Genomic DNA, 26,234 nt, shown 5'->3' with positions numbered 1-26,234 from the left:
TATTACGCGTGATGATTAAATGAAATTAACTATCAAAAAAAAAAAAAATACGCATGTACAGGCCGTAACCGGTACAGTATAAATGTCTCAAAATAAGGATAGATCCTCCTGAGAGCTTTTAGCCCCACAGTCCACAAGTTCATCACTGCTGATTCTGAAGACTTTCACGATTTCCACCACCTTTTCGGGGATCATTGCGAAGGAGACGGGCTGCTCGACTACGTGGTAAGTATTGCATGTAATAAATCTCATTCTTAATCCGTATTGAATAATGTATAAAACATAAAATTTCACATAAATGTATTAAAACAAATCCACCTATTCAATACCAGTTAATGTTATTATAACTAGACTTAACTATCATATGTGGTACATGTTTCACCCTACTTGCTGGGCATCATCCGCCATTAACTCACACCTCGACAGTCATTAACCAGGATCCTCCTTATGTTCAAAATACTACATAGTTCCTATTTTATAAAGTATTATGGTTAAAAAGTCCATTTTTAATGTTCTTATTTGACTATTATATACTCAAAAAATATAAAAATATGAAAACTCCTAAAATCACAGCTGAAATTTGATAAAAGGAAACCATTAATTTCTTTTAATTAAAAATTGTTGACAATCTTGTCCAGTTTTTCGTCTTAGTATGATTGTCCATTGATTAAAACTCCATTTTTGTTTAAACTTTATACAAAAACACTTGAATAAGTTGCACTTTATGACAATTACTAATGGAAACTCTGGTTAAAAACTTCCATCCCTATTTTCCTTTTCTATATATATAAAATAACTTGTCCTGACTGACTGACTGATTCATCATCGCCGAGCCAAAACTACTGGACATAAAGAAACGAAATTTTGGGAATATATTCATATTAAGATGTAGGTGTTCGCTAAGAGAGGATTTTTGGATATTCCGTCGCTAAGGGGGTGAAAAGGGGGGTGAAATTTTAAAATGAGTGTATCTATATCTCAAAACTTTAAAAGTTTACAGATGTTAAAATTGGTATTTAGAATCATCTTTAAAAATAAAGAAACACGTATTTTTTTTGTTTTTGGAAAATCCCAATAGGAGGGGTGAAAAAGGGGCCGAATGCCTTTAATCAGGGTACCGGTACTTATATCTCAGAAACTGAAGATATTACAGACCTGATAATTGGTACTTTTGATCGCTTTTAAAAATAAAGAAACACGTATTTTTTTTGTTTTTGGAAAATCCAATTAATGGGAGGGTGAAAAAGGGGTGAATTTTTTAAATGAGTGCATTTATATCTCAAAACTTTTAAAGTTTACACGTGTAAAAATTGGTACTTAAAATCTTCATTAAAAATAAACACGAATTTTTTTGTTATCGGAAAATCCCAATAGGAGGGGTGAAAAGGGGTGAAAAACGGTTGAATGCCTTTAAAGAGAATACTTATCTCAGAAAATGAAGATATTACAGACCTGAAAATTGGTGTTTGGGATCTCCATTAAAAATAAAGAAACAGTATTTTTTTTGTTTTTGGAAAATCAAATTAATGGGGGGGGGGTGAAAAGGGGGTGAATTTTGAAAATGAGTGTGTCTACATCATAAAACTTTAAAAGTTTACAGATGTAAAAATTGGTTTTTAGAATCTCCCTTAAAAATAAAGGAACACACATTTTTTGTTTTCTGTAAATCCCAATGGGAGGGAAAAGGGTAAATAATGGGTTGAATGCTTTTAATGAGGATACATATATCTCAGAAACTGAAGATATTACAGAACTGAAAATTTGGTTATGGGATCTCCTTTAAAAATAAAGAAACACGTATTTTCTTGCTTTTGGAAAATCCAATTAATGGCGGTTAAACAGGAGTGACAAATTGGGGTGAATTTTTTGATAGACTATATCTACAGAATAGCTGAGAAACGTAAAATGTTACAGACGTAAAAAGTGGGTATTTGGAATCTCCTGTAAATGTAAAGAAACATAGGTGATTTGTTTTTGGAAACTCCACTGAAGGGGAACTAAAAAGGGGTGAAATTTTAAAATGAAAATGTCTACAGTATATCTCAAAAAACTTAACATGTTACAGAAGTGAAATAGGTATATTTTATCTCTATTAAAAATAAAGAAACGTGTATTTTTAGTTTTCAGAAATACCACTCGGGTGGGGGGGTTTAAAAGTGACTGAAAATGGTGTGTAATTCTTTTATTAGGCTACTGATATCTAAAAATATGATTATGTTACAGAAATGAAATTTGATATTTGGAATCTGCTTTAAAAGTAAAGAAACACGTATTCTCGGAAAATCCAATGAAGGGAGGGGGCGGGGGAACATTGGTGTTTGGAATCTCCTTTAAACATAAAGAAACATGCCTTCTTTGAATTTTTTTTTTTGGGGGGGGGGGGGAATTAACTTAATGGAGGTGAGGCCAATTGATTTTACTGTTCATAATGTAATTATAAGGAGCCTCCGTTGCTCAGGCAGCAGCGCACCAGCCTCTCACAGCTGGGTTCCGTGGTTCAAATCCTGGTCACTATGTGACATTCGTGCTGGACAAAACGGAGGCGGGACAGGTTTTCTCCGGATACTCTGGTTTTCCCTGTCATCATTCATTCCAGCAACACTGTCCAATATCATTTCATTTCATTTATCATTCATTAATTATTGCCCCAGAGGAGTGCGACAGGCTTCGGAAGCCAGCACAATTCCTATTGTCGCCTCTAGATGGGGGCTTTATTCATTCCATTCCTGACCCTGTTGAATGACTGGAAACAAGCTGTAGATTTTCTATGTACTTATTCTGATCATAAACCGATCATTTATAATCTTTCCTGGGTTCCTTTTCAAGAGCCATATTTTCCTTTGGAGAACATTCTTAGATTACAGTAGAGTCTCCTGTCATATAAATAAAAATTTAAACACATTTGAAATAAACGATAGGAATGAGATTGACCGTCCAGTTGTTCACCTCTATAATAAGGTCAATAATGCACGGAAGTATGTCATTCGTATCGCCAGAGATCCCGCGCACTTGCCTACGCGGGACAATGGTGCTGGTCACATTTTCGACAATGACAATGGCAGCAGATGTAATTTACTGCCAAGTAGCGGTCTTGCATCTTGCTGTGGGGTCCAGAACATCTATTATAATAATAATAATAATAATAATAATAATAATAATAATAATAACCAAAATCCAACAGATATCACCCACCCTAATAATAATAATAATAATAATAATAATAATAATAATAATAATAATAATAATATTCTGGTCCGTCGTCAAATGTGCGGACCGCGCTGGAAACGGGTCCTGGACGGGTAATGACTAAGAATGCAGTCTGGCCGCAGGTTCAGTACCGCCAAGGCACCCAAGACGACACCACGCCGGATCTCTTGAAGAATTTGATCCATATTAGAAATGCTTATAGGAAAAGATGGCAAAGATTTAGGGACCCAACTGACCGGGTGGAATATCTAGTCCTAGCCCAGGAAGTACGAAATCGATTGCTGGAAAGAAAGATTGAAAAATGGGGGGAAACTTTCCATAATCTATTAGAAAACGAGTCAGATTGCGAATTTTGGCGGATTCTCTCAGAAAACGAGTCAGATCGCGAATATCAGCGGATTATATATAAAACAATAAGCATTCAATTATAATTTTCAGTATAATACCGTACTGAAGCACGGGTATCTTGCTAGTCTTGATATAAAACTGTCGGCTTCTTAAATTCTTTAATGACGTTAATTGCTAGTTAGAGTTCATGTGTCTCTTATACCGCCCTCCATTAGAGTGTATCATTGATAAATTTGAAGAGCCAGAAGATTATGTCTGACGTTATTATTATTATTATTATTATTTAATTGTCGAATCCGGCGTTCTTAATCGATACCGTTGTTGGTTTGATAAAAGAATGCTGTCATAGCTGAATTTATGTTGTTCTTTGTTTACTGTTGGGATTGCTGCCCCTTGTTGTGTACACTTAGTCTAATAGGGACCTTTCTATTTTGAATGTTTGTTGATATATAGATGTTGGTTCTGGTTTGCAGATTGTGTTTTAGAGCGTCTGCAATGAAAGGAAAAGTGTTTTAGTTTTGAGAATATGTTACTAACTATTATAGTGGAGGCCACTTTAGATGCTCTACTTACACCTTCTTCGCTTGTGAGGTTGACTGGTTGTGTTGACTGTGCCAGATCGACGAACTGCCGCTAAGCTTGCACTCCTCGTGTTGCAGCTGTGTGATGGCTGTGGCGGGAGGTGTTTAGGGGAAGGACGGGTGGGTGGAGCATTATGTTTGTGTGCAATCGGAGAAGGGGAGTTGGTAGGGGAAGATTGGGAGGGAGTTGTACTTGTTGCTATAGGGGGAGTGCAGAAGACGATAGTTTAAAAATGTTGTTGAAGCTATTTTCTTTTAATTTTAATATTTGTAATAATTTGGGTATTTGTTTGTAAAGAGGGTTTTTTTTACTTCTGTTATATCATTGAGATTCCGGTTTTTATTAAAATGTTGGTCTAGGAAGATGGTAAATGGTGGCGAATGAACGTACCATTTCCACTTCTATTATAACGTCTAAATTTAAAGTCATTGTTTAAGAAGCCTTTCTCGTGGACAGTTGAGATTTTCTTCTGATGACGCAGAGCACAGTTCTCCGCGAAACGTAAAGAATTTCACCTTATTTTCTTGACACGGCATAAGCCCAAAGCCTATACAGTATCATGTCTATAAGATGTAAATGTTTTCAAATTCATTCATTAATTTACCTTTGTTTACCTTTTTAATGATTTTTAGGTCTTGCTCTATTGTCGTGCACTGATGTCTTGTTTCTTTCAAATATGAGCTCATAGGAGAAAATTTATTGTGTTTATTTGCATTGATGTGTTCTTGGTATCTCGTATAAAAACTGTGGCCTGTTTGTCCGATATATGAAACGCTGCATTTTGAGCAGCGTTTCATTCCAGATCCTGAATAACAATTCTTGCTTAGGTTGACAGTATCATGGTTGAAAAATAAATTTTGATTAATGTTTTGGGTCTTGAATGCAATTTTGACATCCTGTTTCTTTAGTGAGTTCGAAACTTGATGGATAGCCAAATTACTAGTGTATAGCTGAAGATAGCAAATTTGGGCTTTTTAGGTTTATCCAGGATAAGATTTGTCGATAATTTAAGTTCAACTTTATTGATTATTTGGTTGATCATTTCTATTTTGTAACCGTTAAATTTTGCTAAATTCTTAATATATTTAGGCCTAAGTTCTGTTTTAAGATTTTCAAGCGTGAGAGGAATTTTGAAGGCTCTGTAAACAAGGCTGTAGTAAGCTGCCTGTTTATGGGAATTTGGGTGTAAAGAGCTGTTTTTGATGGTTAACGGTGTGCCATTTCACTGTGTACAATGAAGTTTATCCGGAGCAAAAATGGCGGCTATGTCGTACGAACGCCGGACATAGAACGCCAACTTGTGCTTCAGTACCGCCAAGGCACCCAAGACGACACCACGCCGGATCTCTTGAAGAATTTGATCCATATTAAAAATGCTTATAGGAAAAGATGGCAAAGATTTAGGGACCCAACTGACCGGGTGGAATACCTAGTCCTAGCCCGGGAAGTACGAAATTGATTGCTGGAAAGAAAGATTGAAAAATGGGGGGAAACTTGACATAATCTATTAGAAAACGAGTCAGTACCGCCAAGGCACCCAAGACGACACCACGCCGGATCTCTTGAAGAATTTGATCCATATTAAAAATGCTTATAGGAAAAGGTAAAAGAAGGGAAGAAATTACAGAAGGCGGTGAGAAAAGACCGATATATTGTTAAAATTTTATTATTGAAAAAAAAAGTTTAAAAAATTTCGGTTTTCACTGGATATACTAGCTGAGGAATACACAGAGCTTCTGGAGGAAGACTGATTGAGAAGAGAAAAATACATAGAATTGGAGATAAATAATAACAAACATCTTCACAAGCAATAGAAGTCATCGGCAAAATAGAATTTACAACATTTCTTAATACAAAAGCTGCACAATTTAATTGGCAGAGTACCTTAGTACTACGGCACGGGAGACCAGCAAGAACTTGTATACAACGAAAGGAATTCGATTAAGAAGTCGCAGAATAATAATAACTGTTGCACATAGATGTAGAGAAAGACTCTAAAATATCATAAGCCACATAATAAGAAGCAGAAATCACAGACTACTAAGTAGCTCATAGTAGGCTTTTTTCCAGCAGAGGACAAAAATTACCATGTTGATCTGTTTTTCCATGTTCACCACGCAAGAAACCAGCTACATCATGTGCTAGATGTACAGAAGCAGAGGCTACCTAGATGATGGTTTCACGATCGACAAGTGTAGCCCATGAGAACCGGAGACGAGCGAAGGCCATCCCAAACGTTCCCGACAGGCTAATGTGATGCCGTGAACCCAGACACCGCATGTCTTAATCAGCTGGACATGCGACAGCAGCAACGAGAGCAGGAGGAAAAGATAAGTCTTAAAAAACATTCTTCTAGTAAGTAGTTCAGATATTTTTTATTTGGAAAGTGCCATTTACATTTGCATTCTTTACTCGAAAAGTGCTATTTTTAAGGGCTGAATTCATAGACAGCACTTATGTATAAGTGCCCCTTATAAGCCAGATTTCATTTCATATTACCTACTTAAGTGTCCCACTTATTGCTATAAGTGGATCTCCCACACACACTTAAGTGACTCACTTATGTTGCAGCAAGATGGAGGATAATGATTTTGCTGAATATGTTGCATTTCATTCACAGAATGATTTCCGTGCACACAGTAGAGATGGAAGATCCTGTCAAAATGTAATGTGACCAACAATTTAAAGAAGACTTTTAGTAAAGTGAGAGTTATGAATATTCTTGTTCCTTTGTGTGAGAGAGTGAATATAACCCCTAGAGGACTCACTATTTCACCATTAATGAAGATATTGTTTTGAGATTTTATGCCACGTATTAATTTCAGGTTGTTGTTGTTGTTGTTGTTATTATTATCACCATCGTCATCACCGGTATTTCACTTAAATGGAAATGTGTTACAAGTTATCAAGACTGTAGGCCTATGGAATAGTAAAGAACTATACTGAGTTATAAGAAAAATTAACGTTACACTACCACCATTTATTATAAGGTTGATTTGTGCTAATTATATCAGGTTAGTCAACCAATTGTTTACCGGATTATATCAGAAATTTCTGAAATTATGGCATCACACATCAAAACATACTATTTACATTTTATTGGGGAAGTAATTAGACCTATTACAACGTAACGGCTACGGATATATATATTTGTCAAATAATTAAAAGCGTTGTAAGGCTAGATATTCTACATTTGGATGAATATATGCATAGGTTTGAGTAGTTGGATAACTCTAAATATATTATATTAAGAAGAAAATTAGACTGAGCATTTTTGTAGTTTTCATTGTCCACAACAAGTTTTTCCCACGTTATTCATATTCTGATGAGAAACTGTGTCAGTCTGCTTGTTCTGTATTATGTGCATGTTCTTGCAGGTGCTGTCTCAGCTCGCTGTTCTGTTATCCATTCTGATAACCAAATACAATATAGACGATCTTTTAACCTCAAAAACGTCGCCTTCGATAAACAAAACACAGTAGATCATCCCACTATTCGGTAGCCAGAACTACACGATCCAGGAAGCATGGGCATAATATACAGCATAGCCAGTGAATACTTACTGTATCAATGAGTGTGCTCTTTAAGTGCTGTCTATGAAATGTAAACTTATGTAAGTGAATACTTATTATAAGTGATCCCTTATTACTTAAGGGTTCCACTTTCATATAAGTGCTGACTATGAATTCAGCCCTAAGTGTCCTATAAGAGTGATGTTATGTGAATGGTTAGCTGAATTCACAGTATCAGAGGTTATTAGGTAATCTTCTAACATGCAAGGCAAATCCATTGATATAGGAAGTGATTATCCAGTGAAAACTTTTTTTTTTTGCGTTCGTAATGTTGGCCTTGGTGAAGGAAAGGAGGTTAGTTCATGTAAATGTGATATTAAGCCACAATGTTTTTGACAGTAGGTGTATGATAATGCATGTACAATCAAGCTGAGGTTGTTTAATCAGAGTTATTGTTTGATTAGCTGCTTTAAAACCCAACCTGTTTACAGTACATGGGTGATGTGTTTCTGACATACTGGACTACTCAAGCCATGTGGAAGACAAGTTCAAGTGCAAGTGAAAAATAAAAGTTGACTGAAGAAGTGGAAAGAGGAGGGAGAACGAAGAAAAACACTGTAGTAGAATTTGGCATACATTGTCAACCATCATGAAAATAAAGACAAGACATTTAACTAAATGCATGAGTTGCATTTTTTCCTCAAAAAGAAAGCAGTACAAGTGATATTTTTTTATGTGAAGCCGAAGTATTATGCAAGTTTTCCTGTACCTCGAATTTTCGATATCTCAGAGTAATTTCAGCCTTTGTCCTTGTGGCAGCCTCCACATGGGGGAAGTTGTAATAATAATAATAATAATAATAATAATAATAATAATAATAATAATCATAATAATAATAATAATCATAATCATAATAATCATAATCATAATCATAATCATAATAATAATAATAATAATAATAATAATAATAATAATAATATGAGTAAAGAACTGGAATCAGAGATAACACTTTTTGCGGATGATGTTATTCTGTATATAGTAATAAATAAGTGGAGTCTTAACCTTGCGTACCTAATTGTATCAGGAGAAATCCTGCAGATAACTTTACTCAGTAACCTAATTAGGTCAAGAGCACACTATGGAACTACTCTACATGGGAGGAAACAAAATAAACACAACATGGATTCGGACCACATGTAACAGATACACATAAATGGAACATAACAAGAATTATAACTGCACACACGTCAATTTTTTCCAAAACCATAACACACAATACTTTCACATCAACAAAGATCTCATCTTCAGATAAATGCAAATACAGTTACAACACATCTCTGAAATAATTGGTCATGACAAGTCGGACTAAACAATCACGCACATGCTAACATCTGTTTCTGCACAAGAATATTACCCGATACTGGGACAAAATTACTCCATAAAAAAAGAAATATATCAATTTAAATAACCTCTAGGAACGTGGGTAAAAATAAAAATAGGCCACACTATACAAATGACCCTCCTTGCTAGCAAAAACCAGAATAAGCCCTCGACGGAATAAAATATCAACGGCGACCTATGCTCCTAACAAAGCACTAAATAAATCAGGGATTCCAACTCCCTCACAAATATAAGACACTGGCCTACAAGGGTCCAGATACAGTCGACAATGCTCCAATATAATAACTACCCAATACATCTAACAAAAATATGTGTATCATACTGGCCTTTAATTGAAGAACAAACATCCACTTTATTCTAAATCAAATAATCCACATGCCCTAAATTTCAATTTTACATGATAATAAATTGATGACAAACTCAAAATAACAGATTCTTCCAATATTAACTTTGAACATATTATGAAGATCATACCAGTAAGCGCATGAAATACTCAATTCTCATCTCATCTATGATTTACTCCGATGCTTAATTAAAATTAAATCTGATGATTGTAATTATGCTGCTATCAGCTCAACTTGCTTTGGTAAATAAAATAAATTTACTGGATCTCATCTTAAAACATATATGACCACTTACAAATAATTTGATATTCAAATGATGAACCACAAAAATTTAAATCAACATATCAATAATATGCAGGCTTGTTGATCAACATACAAATATCCCTTCACTCAAAATTTATGACAACACTTAAACATCTCTCACTTCCACAAACACACAGTTACAATATGGATAACAGACATGGACTCTATCTGTCTGTGCAGCATAACCCTCCACAATATTACAGAAGCATGCAAAATACACAATACCCTATTTACACAAATATTCATGATGACCCTATACTGGCATAAAACTCATCCCTCCAGGATCTAACATGCACTCTCAAACACTTGCACGCATGGTAAAATCTAACTGCATGTCTTCTCCGTTTGATTCCCAAAATTTACTTACTGAATTAACATTAACCAATTTACTGGAACAATCTTAAGCATTATAATTAATTATCTGAGATGAATAAAGCATCTCTACAAGAAAAATCAAATAATCAACAAGGAAAGAAAATTAAATTGCAATCAAAATTAATCCACTTTGTTTACTAAACACGATAGCCACACACACTGGCCGTAATTACATTACATTCTTTACAAAAACATGAATTTACACACTGGTTAAATTATCCTATCCCCTTGACAATTAAGTAAGCATACATTTAATAAATTTGAGTACTCATTCCTTCAGCACAGCTTCCACCTTGGGACCAGACTAACCTATCCTTTTAGTGACAAGCCATCATTGCAGGTGTAGTCTTTGTATCCATGAGGCCTGGGTTCCTCTGGAATGCCATCTCTGCTTTTCCAATCAGTAGTCCTCGTTCACAAAGTCTTCCCTCTCTTCTTTAAGTCAGCTTTACACATACACACCGAAAGAAGGTTGATTAATACGGGCTGACATGTATCTGAGACGCACACTTAAGCAATCGTGAACACGTAAGCAGATTGAACTGGCACATCAATCCATTACACAAAGTTACAGTTTGTCTAACTGGTTACTCCAACACATCTCTTATCCTAATGACCTAGTTCCTTCCATAATCTGCTGAACTAGTCTACCCATTTAGAGTATTACAAGTATGACACGCAACTGCAGTTACAGTTACAGCTATGCAAATCATGGTAACTTCTATGATTGCCAAAGTTCAAGTTATAATCATAATACACTATACGTTCTCTTACAAAGAGACTTCTCAACTATCTGAATAAAAGACTTTCACATATAAGACACTTTGGTAATAAGAAAGTAAGTCATTGATGCTCTCCCATGGATAAAAATTCCAACAATAAGACGTATCAGGACACTTTCTTCCCTCATGTCACCTATTTTATTACTTCCTAATTTCCTTCATTATGCTTGTTTAGGGCACTTATCTGCTATTTGCTTTACGTCGCACCGACACAGACATGTCTTATGGCGACGATGGGATAGGAAAGGCCTAGGAATGGGAAGGAAGCGTCCATGGCTTTAATTAAGGTACAGCCCCAGCCAGCATTTGCCTGGTGTGAAAATGGGAAACCATGGAAAACCAACTTCAGGGCTGCCAACAGTGGGGTTCAAACCCACTATCTCCCGATTACTGGATACTGGCCCCACTTAAGCGACTGCAGCTATCGAGCTCGGTAGGGTACTTATCAGCCCCTGCTCCAATCATATTTAAAATATGACACGACTATCATACCCTTGGATTTTATTTCGAGCATCTTTCTGTCTTTAACAAAATTCTTTCTTCTGTCCGCACAAATCATAATGGGTCTGTCCACATCTAGCCTCGCACAGGATGATGAAGTATACAACCGTTTGCAAGTGATACTCCTATTTCCATTGTCTTTGGTCGGGTTTACCCTCTGAATTCAAAATAGCCCCCTTGAGGTCACGTCTCTGGGAACAATAGCTCCCTTGCTACAAAAATACACTGTCGTAATTCTTTTCACAGGCAGCTGGTCATATGATGAAATACTGTAAAACCTCGTTACGATGTTTCTGCAGGGGACAAGGAAAGAACGTTTTAAGTGAGAAAACGTACTAATGAATACACAAATAAAAACTATCGAACAGGGATATGTAAACACTCAATAAGTTTCTTCGACAAGCATTCATTTTACATCATGTATCCTATGCATACAGTGAAAGATACAGGCTATCTACAGTTTCTTAAGATAAGATGATAGTATTAAGAGGCATTAAAAAAAGATGAGAACAAATATGAAAACCTTTTCCACTGCAGCTTATTAAATAACAACAGTGCATTAAAAGGTGTGTAAAACACCAGACAAATATGAAAACATCTCCACTAGGGCCCATATGTGTATCAACGTATTATTGCAAATTGAACTCTTTTTAAAACAAATGTTAGCTAAGTGGGACAAGTTGGTTATTAAATATTGTTTTCTGGTTACATTCTTCAACCATGAATTATCTGGAGGTTAACCAAGACCATGTACGAGAGAATGACTGACTCCAATCTTGAATGTGACAACATTCGACTCTAGTTGAAAATCGAAGGAATGAGTTTCAATATACACACCACCGCTGAAAGTTGCAGATGCCTCTCCACTTCCTGGATTATCATTTTGTCTTCATAAGTAAGCTGTTTCATGACATTTTCAGTATCCATAGCTGGGCTATCACAAGATAAATATGTACCAAGCTAGTCAACTTCACACAATTATGTTCCTTATTTGTAGGTAGGATACCACATACTACCCTTCACTGTATCACTGAACACAGAATTCATTTCTAATTCTGAATAGAATGCAAAATACAAGCACAAACAGGCTTACTGGATTATTCAGCAATATCAATGAAAACTAGCAAGCAAACTTGAACTACCATGAGGCTAAAAGCTTGCTCCCTGAAAGTGTAATTTACTCTGTAAAGTTCAGGAATTCAAAGCCTTTTCCCATTTTGGCGCAACTTTCCCCGATCTGCCTTTTGTGGCAAGGGTTCTATCTGTATTGGAAATCACGTTCCTTTCACAAGGGATGACAAAGAACATTTTCAGGGGTATGAAAAATTTGATCGCACTAAGTGGTAATTGTGAATATGGCATGGTGAGGTATTTTTACATAGATTTAAAACAACGTGAATTGGGACTTAAAATTTACGACGTGCTAAGTGAGCAAACATCTCAATACGGAACACACTAATAAGGTTTTACTGTATATTATGAGGGCTATCTGAAGGTATGTCATTTCTAAGTGCGTTGTTCCTAGTTAGGTCTCTCAAAGCTGTCAAATTCTGACCTCAAAACTGGATTTTCCATTTCATCAGCATCCACAGCCTCTTCTTGTTCCAGAACCATATCATCTACTTCTTTACCTTGATAGAACTGTTGGATATGTTCCTGCAATCTTTCTGCCTTGTTTTCTTTCCCTAGAAGTGGTTTTCTATCTGAGCTCTTATTATTCACACACCTAGTTCCGAATAGGGAACTATTTTACCTCCGAAATATTTTATCCGGGAGGAAACCTTCATCAGTACATCACGCATATAGAGAGAGCTACATATCCTTGCGAGTTAGTTACGGCTGTAGTTTCCTGTTATTTTCCGTTGTGTAGCAGTATCAACACAGCTAAGCCATGTTAAGTAGTGATGGGCAACGCTCTCGCTCGAGACTCTCGAGTGACGTTGCATATCGAGACTCTCGCGAGAATCTCGAGACCGATCCTCCTGTAGTGCAAGCTGTGCGACATATCAGTAACTACGACTGTAAACTTGATAGTGTATCATTGGCAGTTATTGCGTGAGATAACGTTCTGACATGAAAACGTGTGAGCCAATACATTTTGTCAAAAGCCTGGAAAAGTACTGCATGTTCAGCTATCTGCTTCACTGCTTCCCCTTCGATGAACCATTCATTGGTCTAGCCTCTCAACAGATACCCATCTGATATGATTGCACCTGCAGCTCAGCTATCTGATTCACTGGAACACACAAGCTTCCCCACAGAAGCAAGGTCACATGGTTCCTATACAAAGTCATCATCAGTTTTCCACTCCAGTTGCCCGGGTGTGGTTTACGAGCTCTCTCCACTTCTGTCTGTCCATGTACCACTCTTCTCTCAAGACGACATCCCAGCTGACTCTTCTTGTTCCTATGTCCTCTTTCACTTGGTCCAGCCATCTCTTCCTAGGTCTTCCTACCGGTCGTTTTCCGGCCACGATTGTGTGTAGCCATTGTTTTGCTGTCCCTCTATCGTCCATTCGTTTGACATGGCCAAACCATTTCAAACGGGCCCTTGTCACTTTTTCATTCAGGGACGGGTACACACCAGCTTCCTCCCTTATTCTTTCATTCCTTACCCTGTCCCTTTTTGTCTTCTGTACCATAGTTTGTAGGAACTTCATTTCTGCGGCTTGTAGTTTGCTATCCACTTGTTAGGTTTTTGTGCAGGTTTCTAGGTCATATGTTATTATGGGGGTGAAGTATGATTGGAATAGAATCTGCTTTGATCTTGATGGTAAAACTGAGCTGATTTTTTAATGCGATTGTTAATCTCATGCTGTATTCTGTTATCACTTGAAATGATGCACCCAAGATATTTATATTGGTCTATTGTTTCCAGCTGTGTACCTTCCAGCATTATTTTTCCTTTCTTCTTCTGCCTGCTGACAGACATAGAAACAGTTTTCGATTTATTTATTGTTAATCCATGTGCTTTCAAATGTTCATTCCAGGTGTTCAGCCTCTCTTGGACTTCTTTCTCTGTATTTCCCCAAATTACATCATCTGCAAATGCATTGATGTCCATATTGTTGTTCTGCTTAAATTCCTTCTATTCCTTTCCTTACAATACTACTACAGTTTAACGCTAACAATTTTATGTCATTCTTTATTTGATTTCCAACTCTCTTACTCTCATCACCGCTCTCTAGTCTATCCGGTTTACCTGGATGTACCTCCTTATACAACTTCTAAACAAATATGTACCACTGCATTTTAAGTGAAGGCCATCTGAACACAGATCCCTATCTCGTACCCACCCATTAGAAGCTACAAACCTCACACCCAGTTTCTCACATACCCACTCCATAAGTTAGTCTCAATGAAATCCCTGATACCCTTCAGGTCAGCATCCCTCCTACACAGTATCCATCTGATAATCATCCATTATCTCCTTACTTCTGTCATGAAATATGTTACGAGCTGAAAGAAATTCGGCAGTTTCAGGATCTGGGATATAATTTCTATTGTCATCAGAATGGAATTGCAGTGACCTCAGGGTATGGAATGTAATCTGGATCATTATGTGGAATTAAAGTGGCATTTTTCTCTGGAATATAAACTGAATCTTAAAATTTTAATGATTTCTGAGTCTAGATCAAACTCTGAATCTTGTATATTCAACAAATTCATTATTTTGGGAGTGGAAATGATTTCTGAATAACCAAGCCATGCAATTATTTCATCTTTGATAAAAGAAATTGCCATCTTAAAATTATTTCACTATTTTTGTTTCATTTATCATTAAATGGACGATGATGCTTGTGGTTTAAAGGGGCCTAACAACTAGGGCATCGGCCCCTAATAGTACGAAATAAGATGAAATATAATGACAATTTAAAAGTCCAAAATTCATCCACTGACCAGAATTCAAAACGTGATGAAGAATGAATGGATGAACACGAATTTAAAATAATCAGCAGTTCCAACTCTCATTTCTTTTTTAATGTGTAAAATTTAATTGTGTGTTATTTTCCACCTATTCAATACAATCAATCATAAGATTAATGTTCTTTCCTCATTAAACTATGAACATGGGACATGTTTCGCCCCTTTTAAAGGGCATCATCAGCCTTCTCGTCGCCTCAATACCGAAACAGGTACCTGTTTAGCTGACATAATCTAAAAATTCTTATAATTTAAAACATTAACATGATGTATAGTTGTTATTTAAGGAATTTGATTAGATATGTGAATTATTAATATGCTAAAGGTCTTGTCAAGAGTACGAAGTGATTGATTAACCTATATGGTACAATGGATATTGGTAAAATTGAAGTGAGTTAAAATATTTTTAAAACAAGATCTAAAAAGGAAAAATATTCCATGTAATGCTCGTAACGGTCCTGCCTAAGCATAGCAGAAGCGCGGGGCTAGTCCTACCAACTGTTGTTCAGAAGCAAAAATCCTGTTTATATTTGATCGACCTTCGTAGTTTTTTCCTCCATTTATTTCAAACTTAATTACTGAGCTTCACAAATTTATGTTCTGCCATTTTCCCATATTGCTGTGAAAACCAAAATAAGCCACCTCTAAAACCCCCATCCCCGTGAGTTCTTAAAAATAACTTTCAGGTTAGTTTCTTCTTCCTTTCTTTTTTTGCTAGTTGTTTTACGTTGCACCGACACAGGTAGGCCTTATGGTGATGATGGGACTGGAAAGGCCTAGAAATGGGAAGCAACCACGGAAAACCATCTTCAGGGCTGCCGACAGTGGGATTCGAACCCACTATCTCCCGGATGCGAGCTCACAGCTGCGCGCTCCTAACCGCACGGCTCTTCTCCTTTCATCTTGAAATTAAGTGCTAAGTCATTCTCCCGCAATGCTGTTGAGCAGAGTTGTTTGATATGGCAACCTTGTTGTCATAAGAGCAATACTGTTTTCTTAATATGGAATGACCTATAGAGATACAACATTTGAGAAATCCGAGATGACCCTAATGGATGACCTTAAAGTGTTAGTACAGTATTTTAAATTGCGGAGACTTGCATCTAATGCCAACAAAAAAGTATATTGCTTCCATCTAAACCGCAATATGGCTAATAAAAAACTGAAGGTACACACTGTAAATCAATTATTAAGACATAACAGATTCCCTAAATATCTGGGAGTCACCTTAGATAGAACACACTCCTTTAAACAACACCTTCACTACATCCAACCCAAAGTAAGAACTCTCAACAATATAATAAAAAAATCAGCAACTTTACTTCAATGTACACCTTTGGGACTTGTGTTTTTGGCTGCCGAGTACTGTGCTCCTCTTTGTTTTATTAGCCCTCATACCAATCTCATAGATACACAGCTGAACACTATGATGCATCTCATTCGTCGGCTCAGTAAGGTCTACACCCACATATTGTCTCCCTATCCTCAGCCATACCTCCCCACCAGATCTTTGACATAAAAACATTGATGATGATGATGATGCTGCTTGTTGTTTTAAGGGGCTTAACATCGAAGGTCATCGGCCCCTCGTAAAAACATTCTCTTCAGGGAGTTCAATAAAGTAATTAATAATGCACAATTACCAAAACATGGCAACATCGCTGATGTCCATCTGAATTGTCCACAGTCTCTAAAATCATCAATAAAAACCGCAATAGAACTGAAGAATACCAACTTCAACACAACTAAAGAAGGGCCGGGAAGGCAAGATACTAGGCCTGAGTCGACTGCCACGCAATGGTTTGTCGCTGCCACCTGTCTTTGAATTTCCTTGGAAATCACAGTCTACTCTCAACAGGATACGATCAGGCCATGGTTAACAGTGCAGATTTCCACTGCAAATGGAAAAGAATTTCTACACCTAACTAGGATTTTGGTGCCTCTAAACAGACCATCCAGTATATTATCAGTGAGTGTCCAAAAAGAAAGTACAGTGGCTACATCACTGATTTTGCTCATGCATTACCAGAGACAATTAGTTACATAAACAATCTAGATATAAAGTTGTCTTGTTTTCCTAAATCAGTTTGCATGTATGTATTGTATCTGTAAAGCTATATGCTAAATAAATATAAAAAAGTTATTGCAAGCAAATAGAGATGAATTTGGCAATTACAAACATTTTAACAAGACCATTAGAGAAAAAAACAGATTAAAAAGCTTGAAAGACAAACAACAGATATTAAACTCCCATAAACAACAACTTATTGTAATTTTATTTGAATTCTTTATGCTGGTATGTTTGAGAAACATGACTGGTAGAAAAGTAGTGATGTCAAGAATACTCTGTTTTGTTTCCAGTGTGATAAATTTGCTGCCAGCAATGATAGATTTTTTTTTTTTTTTTTTTTACAGTCAGTCGAATCGCGTAAGTTAATTATTTCAGTTTTGAATTGTAAATAATTCTCAACTCAAAAGGCATCATACCTCGACTACCACTTAGCATAGAAGTAATTTCCGTGTAATCTTGTGAAAGTGAGAGGTCCTTGCAAGGTCATATCGAAACCGATAATGCAATTTAGTTGAGAGGATGAGGAGACCATTAAATAGCTATGTATAAAAATTTACCTGCCATTTTGAACAGAAAGGTATCAAAATCTTGATTCAAAATCCATGTGACAATGCAGTTACTGGACAGTCCTTGCATCTTGCTGAAGTGGCACACAGCAGAGTGGATTTGCAGTTGTGCTGGAGAGAGATAGAACAAACTGGCAGGTTACCGTGCACCAAGGTCATTTTAATGTTAAGGAATGGGTGTGAAACCTAAATGAGGTGTGTTAATCACATGATAAAAACACAAAATAGTTTTGACACCAAGCACAAAGAATATGCCACGTTGTTCTTCACAGTTTTCCTTACTTGTTTGAAGGCACTTCAAACTCGGGAAGTTGCTCTGTTGTGTAATTGGTTACAAACCATGAATTTTTAATCATGTCCTTGAACCATGGAGAAGAAAATTGAATGAAGGATTGCATTTTCAATATGCTGTTTCTCTGATGAACATTTAACCAGAATTTTTCACAAGCTGGCATAATGTCTGTTAAATGGCACAAACCTTATCCAAGGGCTGTATTTTCTCTGTAGCGCTGGGAGGAATCTGGAGAATTTCTATACTTTTGCCAGGAGGAATGTCTTCTAGTACAGCATTTATTATAAGTAGTCCAGGAATCTAACATTAGCAAAAACTTGTCTTCTGTGAATGGGAAGAAGACTTCCTTAAACCAATACTTCAATTCCTTTTTTTTCTTTTTTAACCTATTTTCACTTATTTTGTGGCTATTACAATTATATTTTTGGCATGAAACATTTCTTTAAAACTCTCGGACCAAACGTTCCAGTTGCCCCCTGTGGTACAATGAGTGCCGGCCATACTAACAGTAGGCATAATTGTGTACAAATGAGTGAATGCACTAACTATGTTCTAATTGGTTATTCCACATGTACAGTAGTTGTAGTGATGTCACCATACAATTTTTGCGAAGAGTGGTTAATGAAAGCCACTTCTAGACCCCCCCCCCCCTTATTCAACCATAAATATATAGCTTTCCTCTTGTACGCTAAGTCTCCAGTGTGTTTCATTTTCTTCTGTGGACTGGAAGTATATCTTGAAGTGGTAGATGTGTCAGATGACTGCGGTGTCTCTTCACTGGATTGACAGGAATCGGAATCGGGGCTCAAACTCGGATCCGTAACACCTCTCGTACCTGTTAACATTGTGCTGTTTTTCTTTGGGGTGTTGCTGCTTCAACTGTCACTTTTGTTATAACTATTTCTCTCCAGACACAATTCTGAGACAATGCTGGCATTCATGGGAGGATTTTCAATTAGTTTGATCACATGTTGATCCATCTCCCTTTCTTCTATAGTTAACGGGAAGTAGAGAAACCTTTTTCGCGCAAATAACGTAATGCATACTCTTAGAAAATTAGCCCAATGCATGGTTGCTCTCTCAAAGTAATATGTGTTAACTGCCTAGCACAGAAAGCTCCACCTCAGCTGGTCACCACGCCTATCCACGACCAGCTATATGCCAACACGGGCAATCTTATTAGACATTTCTGTGCCAATTTCAGGATCTTACAGCTCAAAATGGCAGCTGAACTCCTGTACATTGCTTTCTTATGGTTCCCTCATCCTCTCAGCAAAATGTCATTGTCGGTTTCAATATGACCATATTGATAGATCCCTATTACTGTAAATTACCGTAACTGAAAATATGCAACCCCCGTACTTCCAAATCACCAGCTCCCACTGTATTTGATACAATTTTAATAACACACACTACTGTAGAGTAAATATAAAGATAGGGCAGTAAATAATACAAAAACCTAGTGTTTTCGTACCTCTACTCCTTCCCTGTACCCTAATGAACATATTTCCCCAGATATATCAAAGCAACAGTAGGTGTACAGCATATCTACACTCATCATGAAGTAAGTTCTGCCTGTCTCACATCTGTGAGTAGTGTCAATGGTTGCTAAATTCTGAACATCTATGTGCTGACCAGAAAGCCAACCTTTAAATTGTTTGTAAACATAACCACATTCGTATATAGCCCTATCTATCAATAAACCTCAAACTCAAATGGTATGGTGCATTTCATCTTAAGTTATAGCACTAGTAAATCCAGGATAACATGAAGGCCAATTCTGACATTTAACTGCATTTTCAAAATCATAAATAATTTTATGTCAAGGATTGTTAAAAAAGGAAGTCCAAAATTTTTGAATGAATCCAAGTGTTCTTTGGATGTGAAATCATTTCAGAACAGCAGGCAGTGCTGATGATTTGGCCCACATAGGCCATGTCAGACGAATCCCACTGTCTACTTCTTTACTGTAACCAAGGAATCCTGAGTTGAATGCTACAAGACTCTATTCGGTATCTGTGGTGGTTACAAGATGTTAAGAACAAATTGCATGATGCCAATCTGCATTCCTGATATAATGCAGTCTGTTACAGATAGATAATCATTCAGGGTGAATAAACTCCCCAGAACTCAGGTTGAATGCTCCCAGAATCGAGTTTGAATGCTGTTCAAAACTTACACAAAATCGCCAGTGATGAATACGACAAATTGGACCACAAATGGCCTGATGACCTGGTGGACAGTATGCCAAGACAGATTCCGGGCAAGGGGATGTGCAGCCCTTATATTAATATTGTCAAGACTGATGTGGAATATTTCATCTGAAAAACTAACGAGAAATGCTTTCATTTTGTAATCGAGAACGAAAATTGCTGCAAATGCATTCTACTGACATGAATTAGGTTCACTTTTTGAGTGAATTATCATGAATAACATAGCCCACTTCATGTACTTCTTCCACAACTTCCTTCGATGCGTAGAAATCACACATAATAAAATCAACTACAATAATGTTATCAATAGAATAGCAAAAATATAACATTCACAATAATTTCAAGAAAAATTGTGATATACACTCACTTCGGCCAATTTTTTCGCACCCCCTAATCCGCCAGGAAGAACTATAGCATCATACGGGCCTTTCTTCATAGCTTCTTCTAAACTAGCATCTGGACTGATCACAACATCTCTGCTACATTTAACTGGCTTAGTACCAGCCACTCCAGCGACTGTCACATTGATCTAGAGAAAAAATAATAGGAAAAACAAATATTATAATATGATTGTTATAGCCCATTAACCTCTCTTTAATACGTTAAAACATACCCCAGCTCGACGCAGAACATCAGCTGATATAACAAATTCCATTTCTTCTGCGCCTTCGGCTAACAGTACAACTGCAGATTTCTGAGCCATGTTAGAATAAAATATCCGGGCGATTTTCCTTCCTGATGCTAAAGTTATGCCGGCTGACCTAAAGATCAGCTGAGACATAAATGTTGCCATCGATACAAAGTGCGACCTTTTACTCGGTCTTTCGTTGCTCGATTTATAATCGATTACGTTCTCAAAATCGTATTTCGACTATCGTACCAAGATCGTACCCAGAACTGAGCATCACAAAACGTTTATCTTCCCGCGTTAGTGAAAGTTACCTCCAGTTCCTGGGACACATTTTGAGGAGAGAAGGAGACAATTTAAAAAAGGCCATTCTGCAAGGCAAAATTGAAAGCACCAGACCAAAAGGCAGAACAACAAGTAGATGGTTAGAGCTCTTCACAATATCTTAAGAAGAGCTGAAGACCGCTCAGGATGGAAAAATCTCGTTAAGGATGCAGTTACTAATGAAGTGAAGAAATGAGGTCACGACGCTCAGCAATGAGTAAATCGATTTATGATCGTTGGGTTGATCGTACCCGTATGTCGAGTCTCCTTAGCAAATGTTAAGACCAGGTCCGTTAATGAACAAGGGGCTTAGTCCCACCAGATTTTTGGACATTAGAGTTTAGAAATGTTATATTATTTATATTTTAGATAATTAATTTAATGAGACCAAATTTATATCTGAGTACTACTCACGGGCGCCATGGCCAGATAAATGGCGACTTGTATTTTGCGGTAGAATAACCCACGGTATCCTCTGCCTGTTGGTGAAGGACGGTACTACCGCTTCTACGTAATACTGACTTTTAAATCATTGTTTGAAAGGAAAACACCTGATTACACTAGATTTTTGCCTTTCCCTGATAGGTAGGGGGGCGGCTCCACCTTGCCGCCGGGTATGGGCGCCCTTGATTCTACTGTCCTGAAGTAATTAATGATATGAGAAAATGAAAGTATGAGTGTATTGCATGTTTCGTCCATCCTGACATAGGGGCTAATTCGCTCTCGGTCCTCACAGTGAGTATTGGTAACTGTTTTGAAGGTTAGTGAAACTTTGAGGGAGTGAAAGTCTCAATGCATTTTAAAATGCCAAACTAGGGACTAGCTTTGACATGTCCGCAATAAAAAAGAACAATATAAACGAAGCTGTAGCGTTGATGTTATTGGAAACTCACTTACATTCTTCGAACCTCATGTAACATGTTCTTGTGACCATTCACAGAGTGAAACTTTCGCCACGTTTCGAATTTTAGTTTACAGTTCGCTTTTAGCAGTTGCGGAGTGGAGAGCACAAAGCCTCATTCACAATGCAAACGTAACGTAACGTAAACTTAAAGTTAACGTTAACTCAGAAGTTAGCGGCCATCTTATCTAATGGAACCATTCGCAATGCGCCGACGTAAACTTAACTGCGAGTCCGTAAAATTAAGGGATTGCAAACTCCAAGCTCTTGCGGTTAATTTTACGTTAACTTTAAGAACCAGCCAATCAGAGCAGAGGTAAACATTGTATTTTGTGCACGATATAATGACTTCTTTCGACGAAACACTTGTAATTCTCTTTCAAAACAATATTTGGAGAAAGAATTACAAAGACGCTGTACCGAAAAATTATAGATGGAAATAAATATCCTGTAGCAATGAAATCTGACGGTAAATGGCGGGAGACAAGCTCGCAGCGCTGGCGAACGGACGAGAGACAATCCCTGTCATAAATAAAACAGTGTCCCCTCCCTGTATATTTCTTAATATTATACGGACTACTAGTTTACGAAAACGATATCGTCCAAACACATAGATCCAAACATCTCATCGGGGTGTGATAGATAGGGGCATAGATGTCGGTAAAGGAGACCTTATATTTCTTTTTTTATTCGGAAAGAGGAAGTAAATAGTAAGAAAGGCAAACAGTTCAGGTTTCATCCACATGTCCCAAACGAACTGATGAGGGTTATTTCCTATATTAGATTACCGAAATCGCACTGAGGTAACCTTCTTTGATTCAAGGGATGAATCCATTTTCTGCACCGTTGTTTAGATCGCCTTTTCCCAGGAGAAAAGCAATAGATGTTTGAAGTAATATGAATTCCGCTACCATGTTGTTTGATTCCATCGAGGTATTGAAATATAAAACTGCGAGATAGTCCAAAACCTGACTTACGTGCTAAATAACATGGCAGTGTTTTGATTGGCTGCTGTGTACTCTTTACGTTAATGTTACGTTCCTCCATTGTGAATACCACAAATTTTACGGTTACGTTACGGTTACGTTTGCATTGTGAATGAGGCCTAAGTTCTGGATAGTTTTTGTTTAACAGTGATTAGTATGTAGTGTTTAATAACTTGTCTTTTATTATGGATAGGGTAGAATTGCTAATTGCTTTACGTCGCACCCACACAGAGAGGTCTTATGGCGACGATAGGGCAAGAAAGGCCTAGGAATGGGAAGGAAGCGGCCGTGGCCTTAATTAAGGTACAGACCCAGCATTTGCCTGGTGTAAAAATGGGAAACCACGGAAAACCATCTTCAGGGCTGTCGACAGTGGGGTTCGAACCCACTCTCTCTCGGAAGCGAGCAAATGCTGGGGCTGTACCTTAATTAAAGCCACGGTCGATTCCTACCCACTCCTAGCACTTTCCCGTCCCATTGTCGCCATAAGACCTATCTGTGTCGGTGCGACGTAAAACGAATTGTAAATAAATAAATAAATAAATAAATAAATAAATAAATAAATAAATAAATAAATAAATAAATAAATAAATAAATAAATAAATAAATAAATAAATGGGAGTGAAATGCGTTGTTGCCAATCATCTGCAACATGAAGATATTGGATTCAGCAAGAGAATCCAACTAGCCTCTTTCACTCCAACTCCAGCACATAACCTGCGAGAGGTGCCCCTGCTAAGCCGAGCAACCCAGTGGAAGGTTGGGTACCAATCCCAGCGGGAAGTTGGGTCGGCGAACAGATCAGTGCTGGGGGCTTCAAGGCTTACAACCTTGACAGTTAACAAATTGTTACCTGCGGGTAACCACCCTAAACTTTTTTCTTAACTCTCGCAACATGGAGAAAACGACCAACGAAAAAACTACCCCAGGTGGTATAAAATCCACCCCCAGTTTTGATGGGGCAAGCAAGCCTTTGGATTCTGGGGAGCTTGCACCTTCATGTGAGACGAAGAAACGTTTTAAGTTCTTGGCGACCATCAACATCAACTCCCTCCTAGAGACAGGAAAACTAAAACATACGCTAGATGTTTTAACTGAACACAGCATCCTGATAACAGCCGTGCAAGAGACCAGATTCCTCGATCAAGAAGTGATAGAATCACAAGGTTATCGGATCTACAAAGGGCAACCCGGTGAAAGAGTGATGAAGAATGTGCCTCACTTGGGGACAGGCTTCATAGTCAGCAGCAAAATGATCAACTCCATCATCTCCTTTTCATCCCCAAATGGAAGAACGTCCACTATAGCTTTTAAAACTCTCAACAAAGCATACACCGTTGTTAACTTCCATGCACCTACTAATGACACCAACAGGAAAGATATTGAAAATGTGGAAACCTTTTGGAGGGTACCCGAAGAGACAATGGACCGGATCCCAAAGCACCACATAACTATTTTAATGGGAGACGTTAACGCCCAGATTGGCAAAGAGAGAAAATTCAAGAACATAGTTGGTGATTACCCAGCCCACAAGAGGATCAACAGGAATGGAGAAAGGCTGATTGACCTGTGTAGAAATTACAACTTAGTCCTCAAATCTACAACCTTCAAACGCCTTCCTAGGAAAGCCATGACTTGGAGATGCCCTAACCCAATGCTTGGGGAATTCCAGCTGGACCACGTAGCCATCAGTAGAAGAAACAGCAAAGAAGTGCTGAATGTCAAAGTATTGAGAAGTGCAAACATTGATTCAGACCACTATCTTTCTTTGATCAAAACCAATTTCATCCCTCTTAAAAGAAGCAGAGAAAACCACTGCATCAAGTCGCGAATTCCAAGGTTCAATCCAGCCAAGCTGAAAGATAACAATAACTTCACCGAGACCCTGGCTAAAAACAAAGACAAAAAAGATTGGCCCCAACTACAGAAGGCACTAATAGATGCAGCGACAACCACCATCCCGGCGGTCAGAAAGAACAAACATCCATGGTGGACAACTATTTGTGACAAAGCAATAGAAGAGAGAAAGCAAGCATGGCTGAAATGGAACCGTAACAAAAGTCTGGAAAACCATAAAAACTTCTTAGAAGTTAGGAAAACTGCTACTAAAATTTTCAGGAACACCAAGAGGCAGTACAATAAAAATATCATTGAACAAGCAGAGAGGGATTTTCAAAGAAACAACACTAGAGACTTCTACCAAACTTTTAAATCTCAAATAACACCCTACTCAGCCCCTACACTTCACCTTCGGGGAGTTGACGGAAAGCTGAAAATGAACAATGAAGAGTGCACCACAATTCTAGCAGAGTATTTCAACAACCTTCTAAATTCAAGGGAACCCAAGGAGAAACTACATTTCGAACCTCAGAATGTTACTAAGTCGGACTCTCTCCCACCAACAAAGGGGGAGATCTAGAAAGCCATTTCAGAATTGAAATGTAACAAAGCAGCGGGTGAGGATGGAATCTTGGCAGAGCTCTGGAAATACGCTGATGAGGAGTCAATCCAAAGTATCCATGAAATCACATCAAACATCTGGGTGACAGAAGCGTTACCTAGCGACTGGACCTCAGCTATCATCCACCCGTTACACAAAAAAGGCGACAAATCAGATCTCAACAACTACAGAGGGATTTCCCTTGTATTAGTGACGTACAAGATACTGTCCAAAGTATTACTCACAAGAGTAGAGGCTCAACAAGACTCCTGCATCAGAGAGTACCAGGCTGGGTTTCGCAAGTCAAGGTCATGCGCCGAACAAGTCCTGAACCTCAAAACCATAATCACTTACAAAAACCTAAGCGCCTCACCCTAAGTGGCAACATTTGTTGACTTTCAGAAGGCCTACGATTCAGTAGCTAGAGAGTCACTCTTCCAGGCACTTGCTGAACTGGGACTAGATAAGAAAACCTTGAATCTAGTGAAAGCAACTCTTACCAACACTACAGCCAGAATCAAATTCAGAGGGGAAC

General features: G+C 37.7%; 1 protein-coding gene across 1 annotated transcript in view; it reads right to left on the bottom strand.

Moving 5' to 3' along the window:
• LOC136858389 (Parkinson disease protein 7) overlaps positions 1–21,221 on the bottom strand; it is a 67,144-nt gene extending 45,923 nt beyond the window's left edge. The window contains exons 1-2 of the mRNA XM_067137898.2: positions 21,034–21,221; positions 20,788–20,949 (exon numbers count right to left, since the gene is read on the bottom strand). Coding sequence (XP_066993999.1) covers positions 20,788–20,949; positions 21,034–21,213 — 342 coding nt within the window. The 5' untranslated portion in view covers positions 21,214–21,221. The remainder of the gene's footprint in view (positions 1–20,787; positions 20,950–21,033) is intronic.
• Positions 21,222–26,234: the final 5,013 nt, after the last annotated feature.

Source organism: Anabrus simplex, chromosome 1 (assembly GCF_040414725.1).
Source record: "Anabrus simplex isolate iqAnaSimp1 chromosome 1, ASM4041472v1, whole genome shotgun sequence".
Lineage (NCBI taxonomy): Eukaryota > Metazoa > Arthropoda > Insecta > Orthoptera > Tettigoniidae > Anabrus > Anabrus simplex.
The sequence above is the reverse complement of the archived record's forward strand: the minus strand, read 5'-3'. Positions and strand labels throughout refer to the sequence as shown.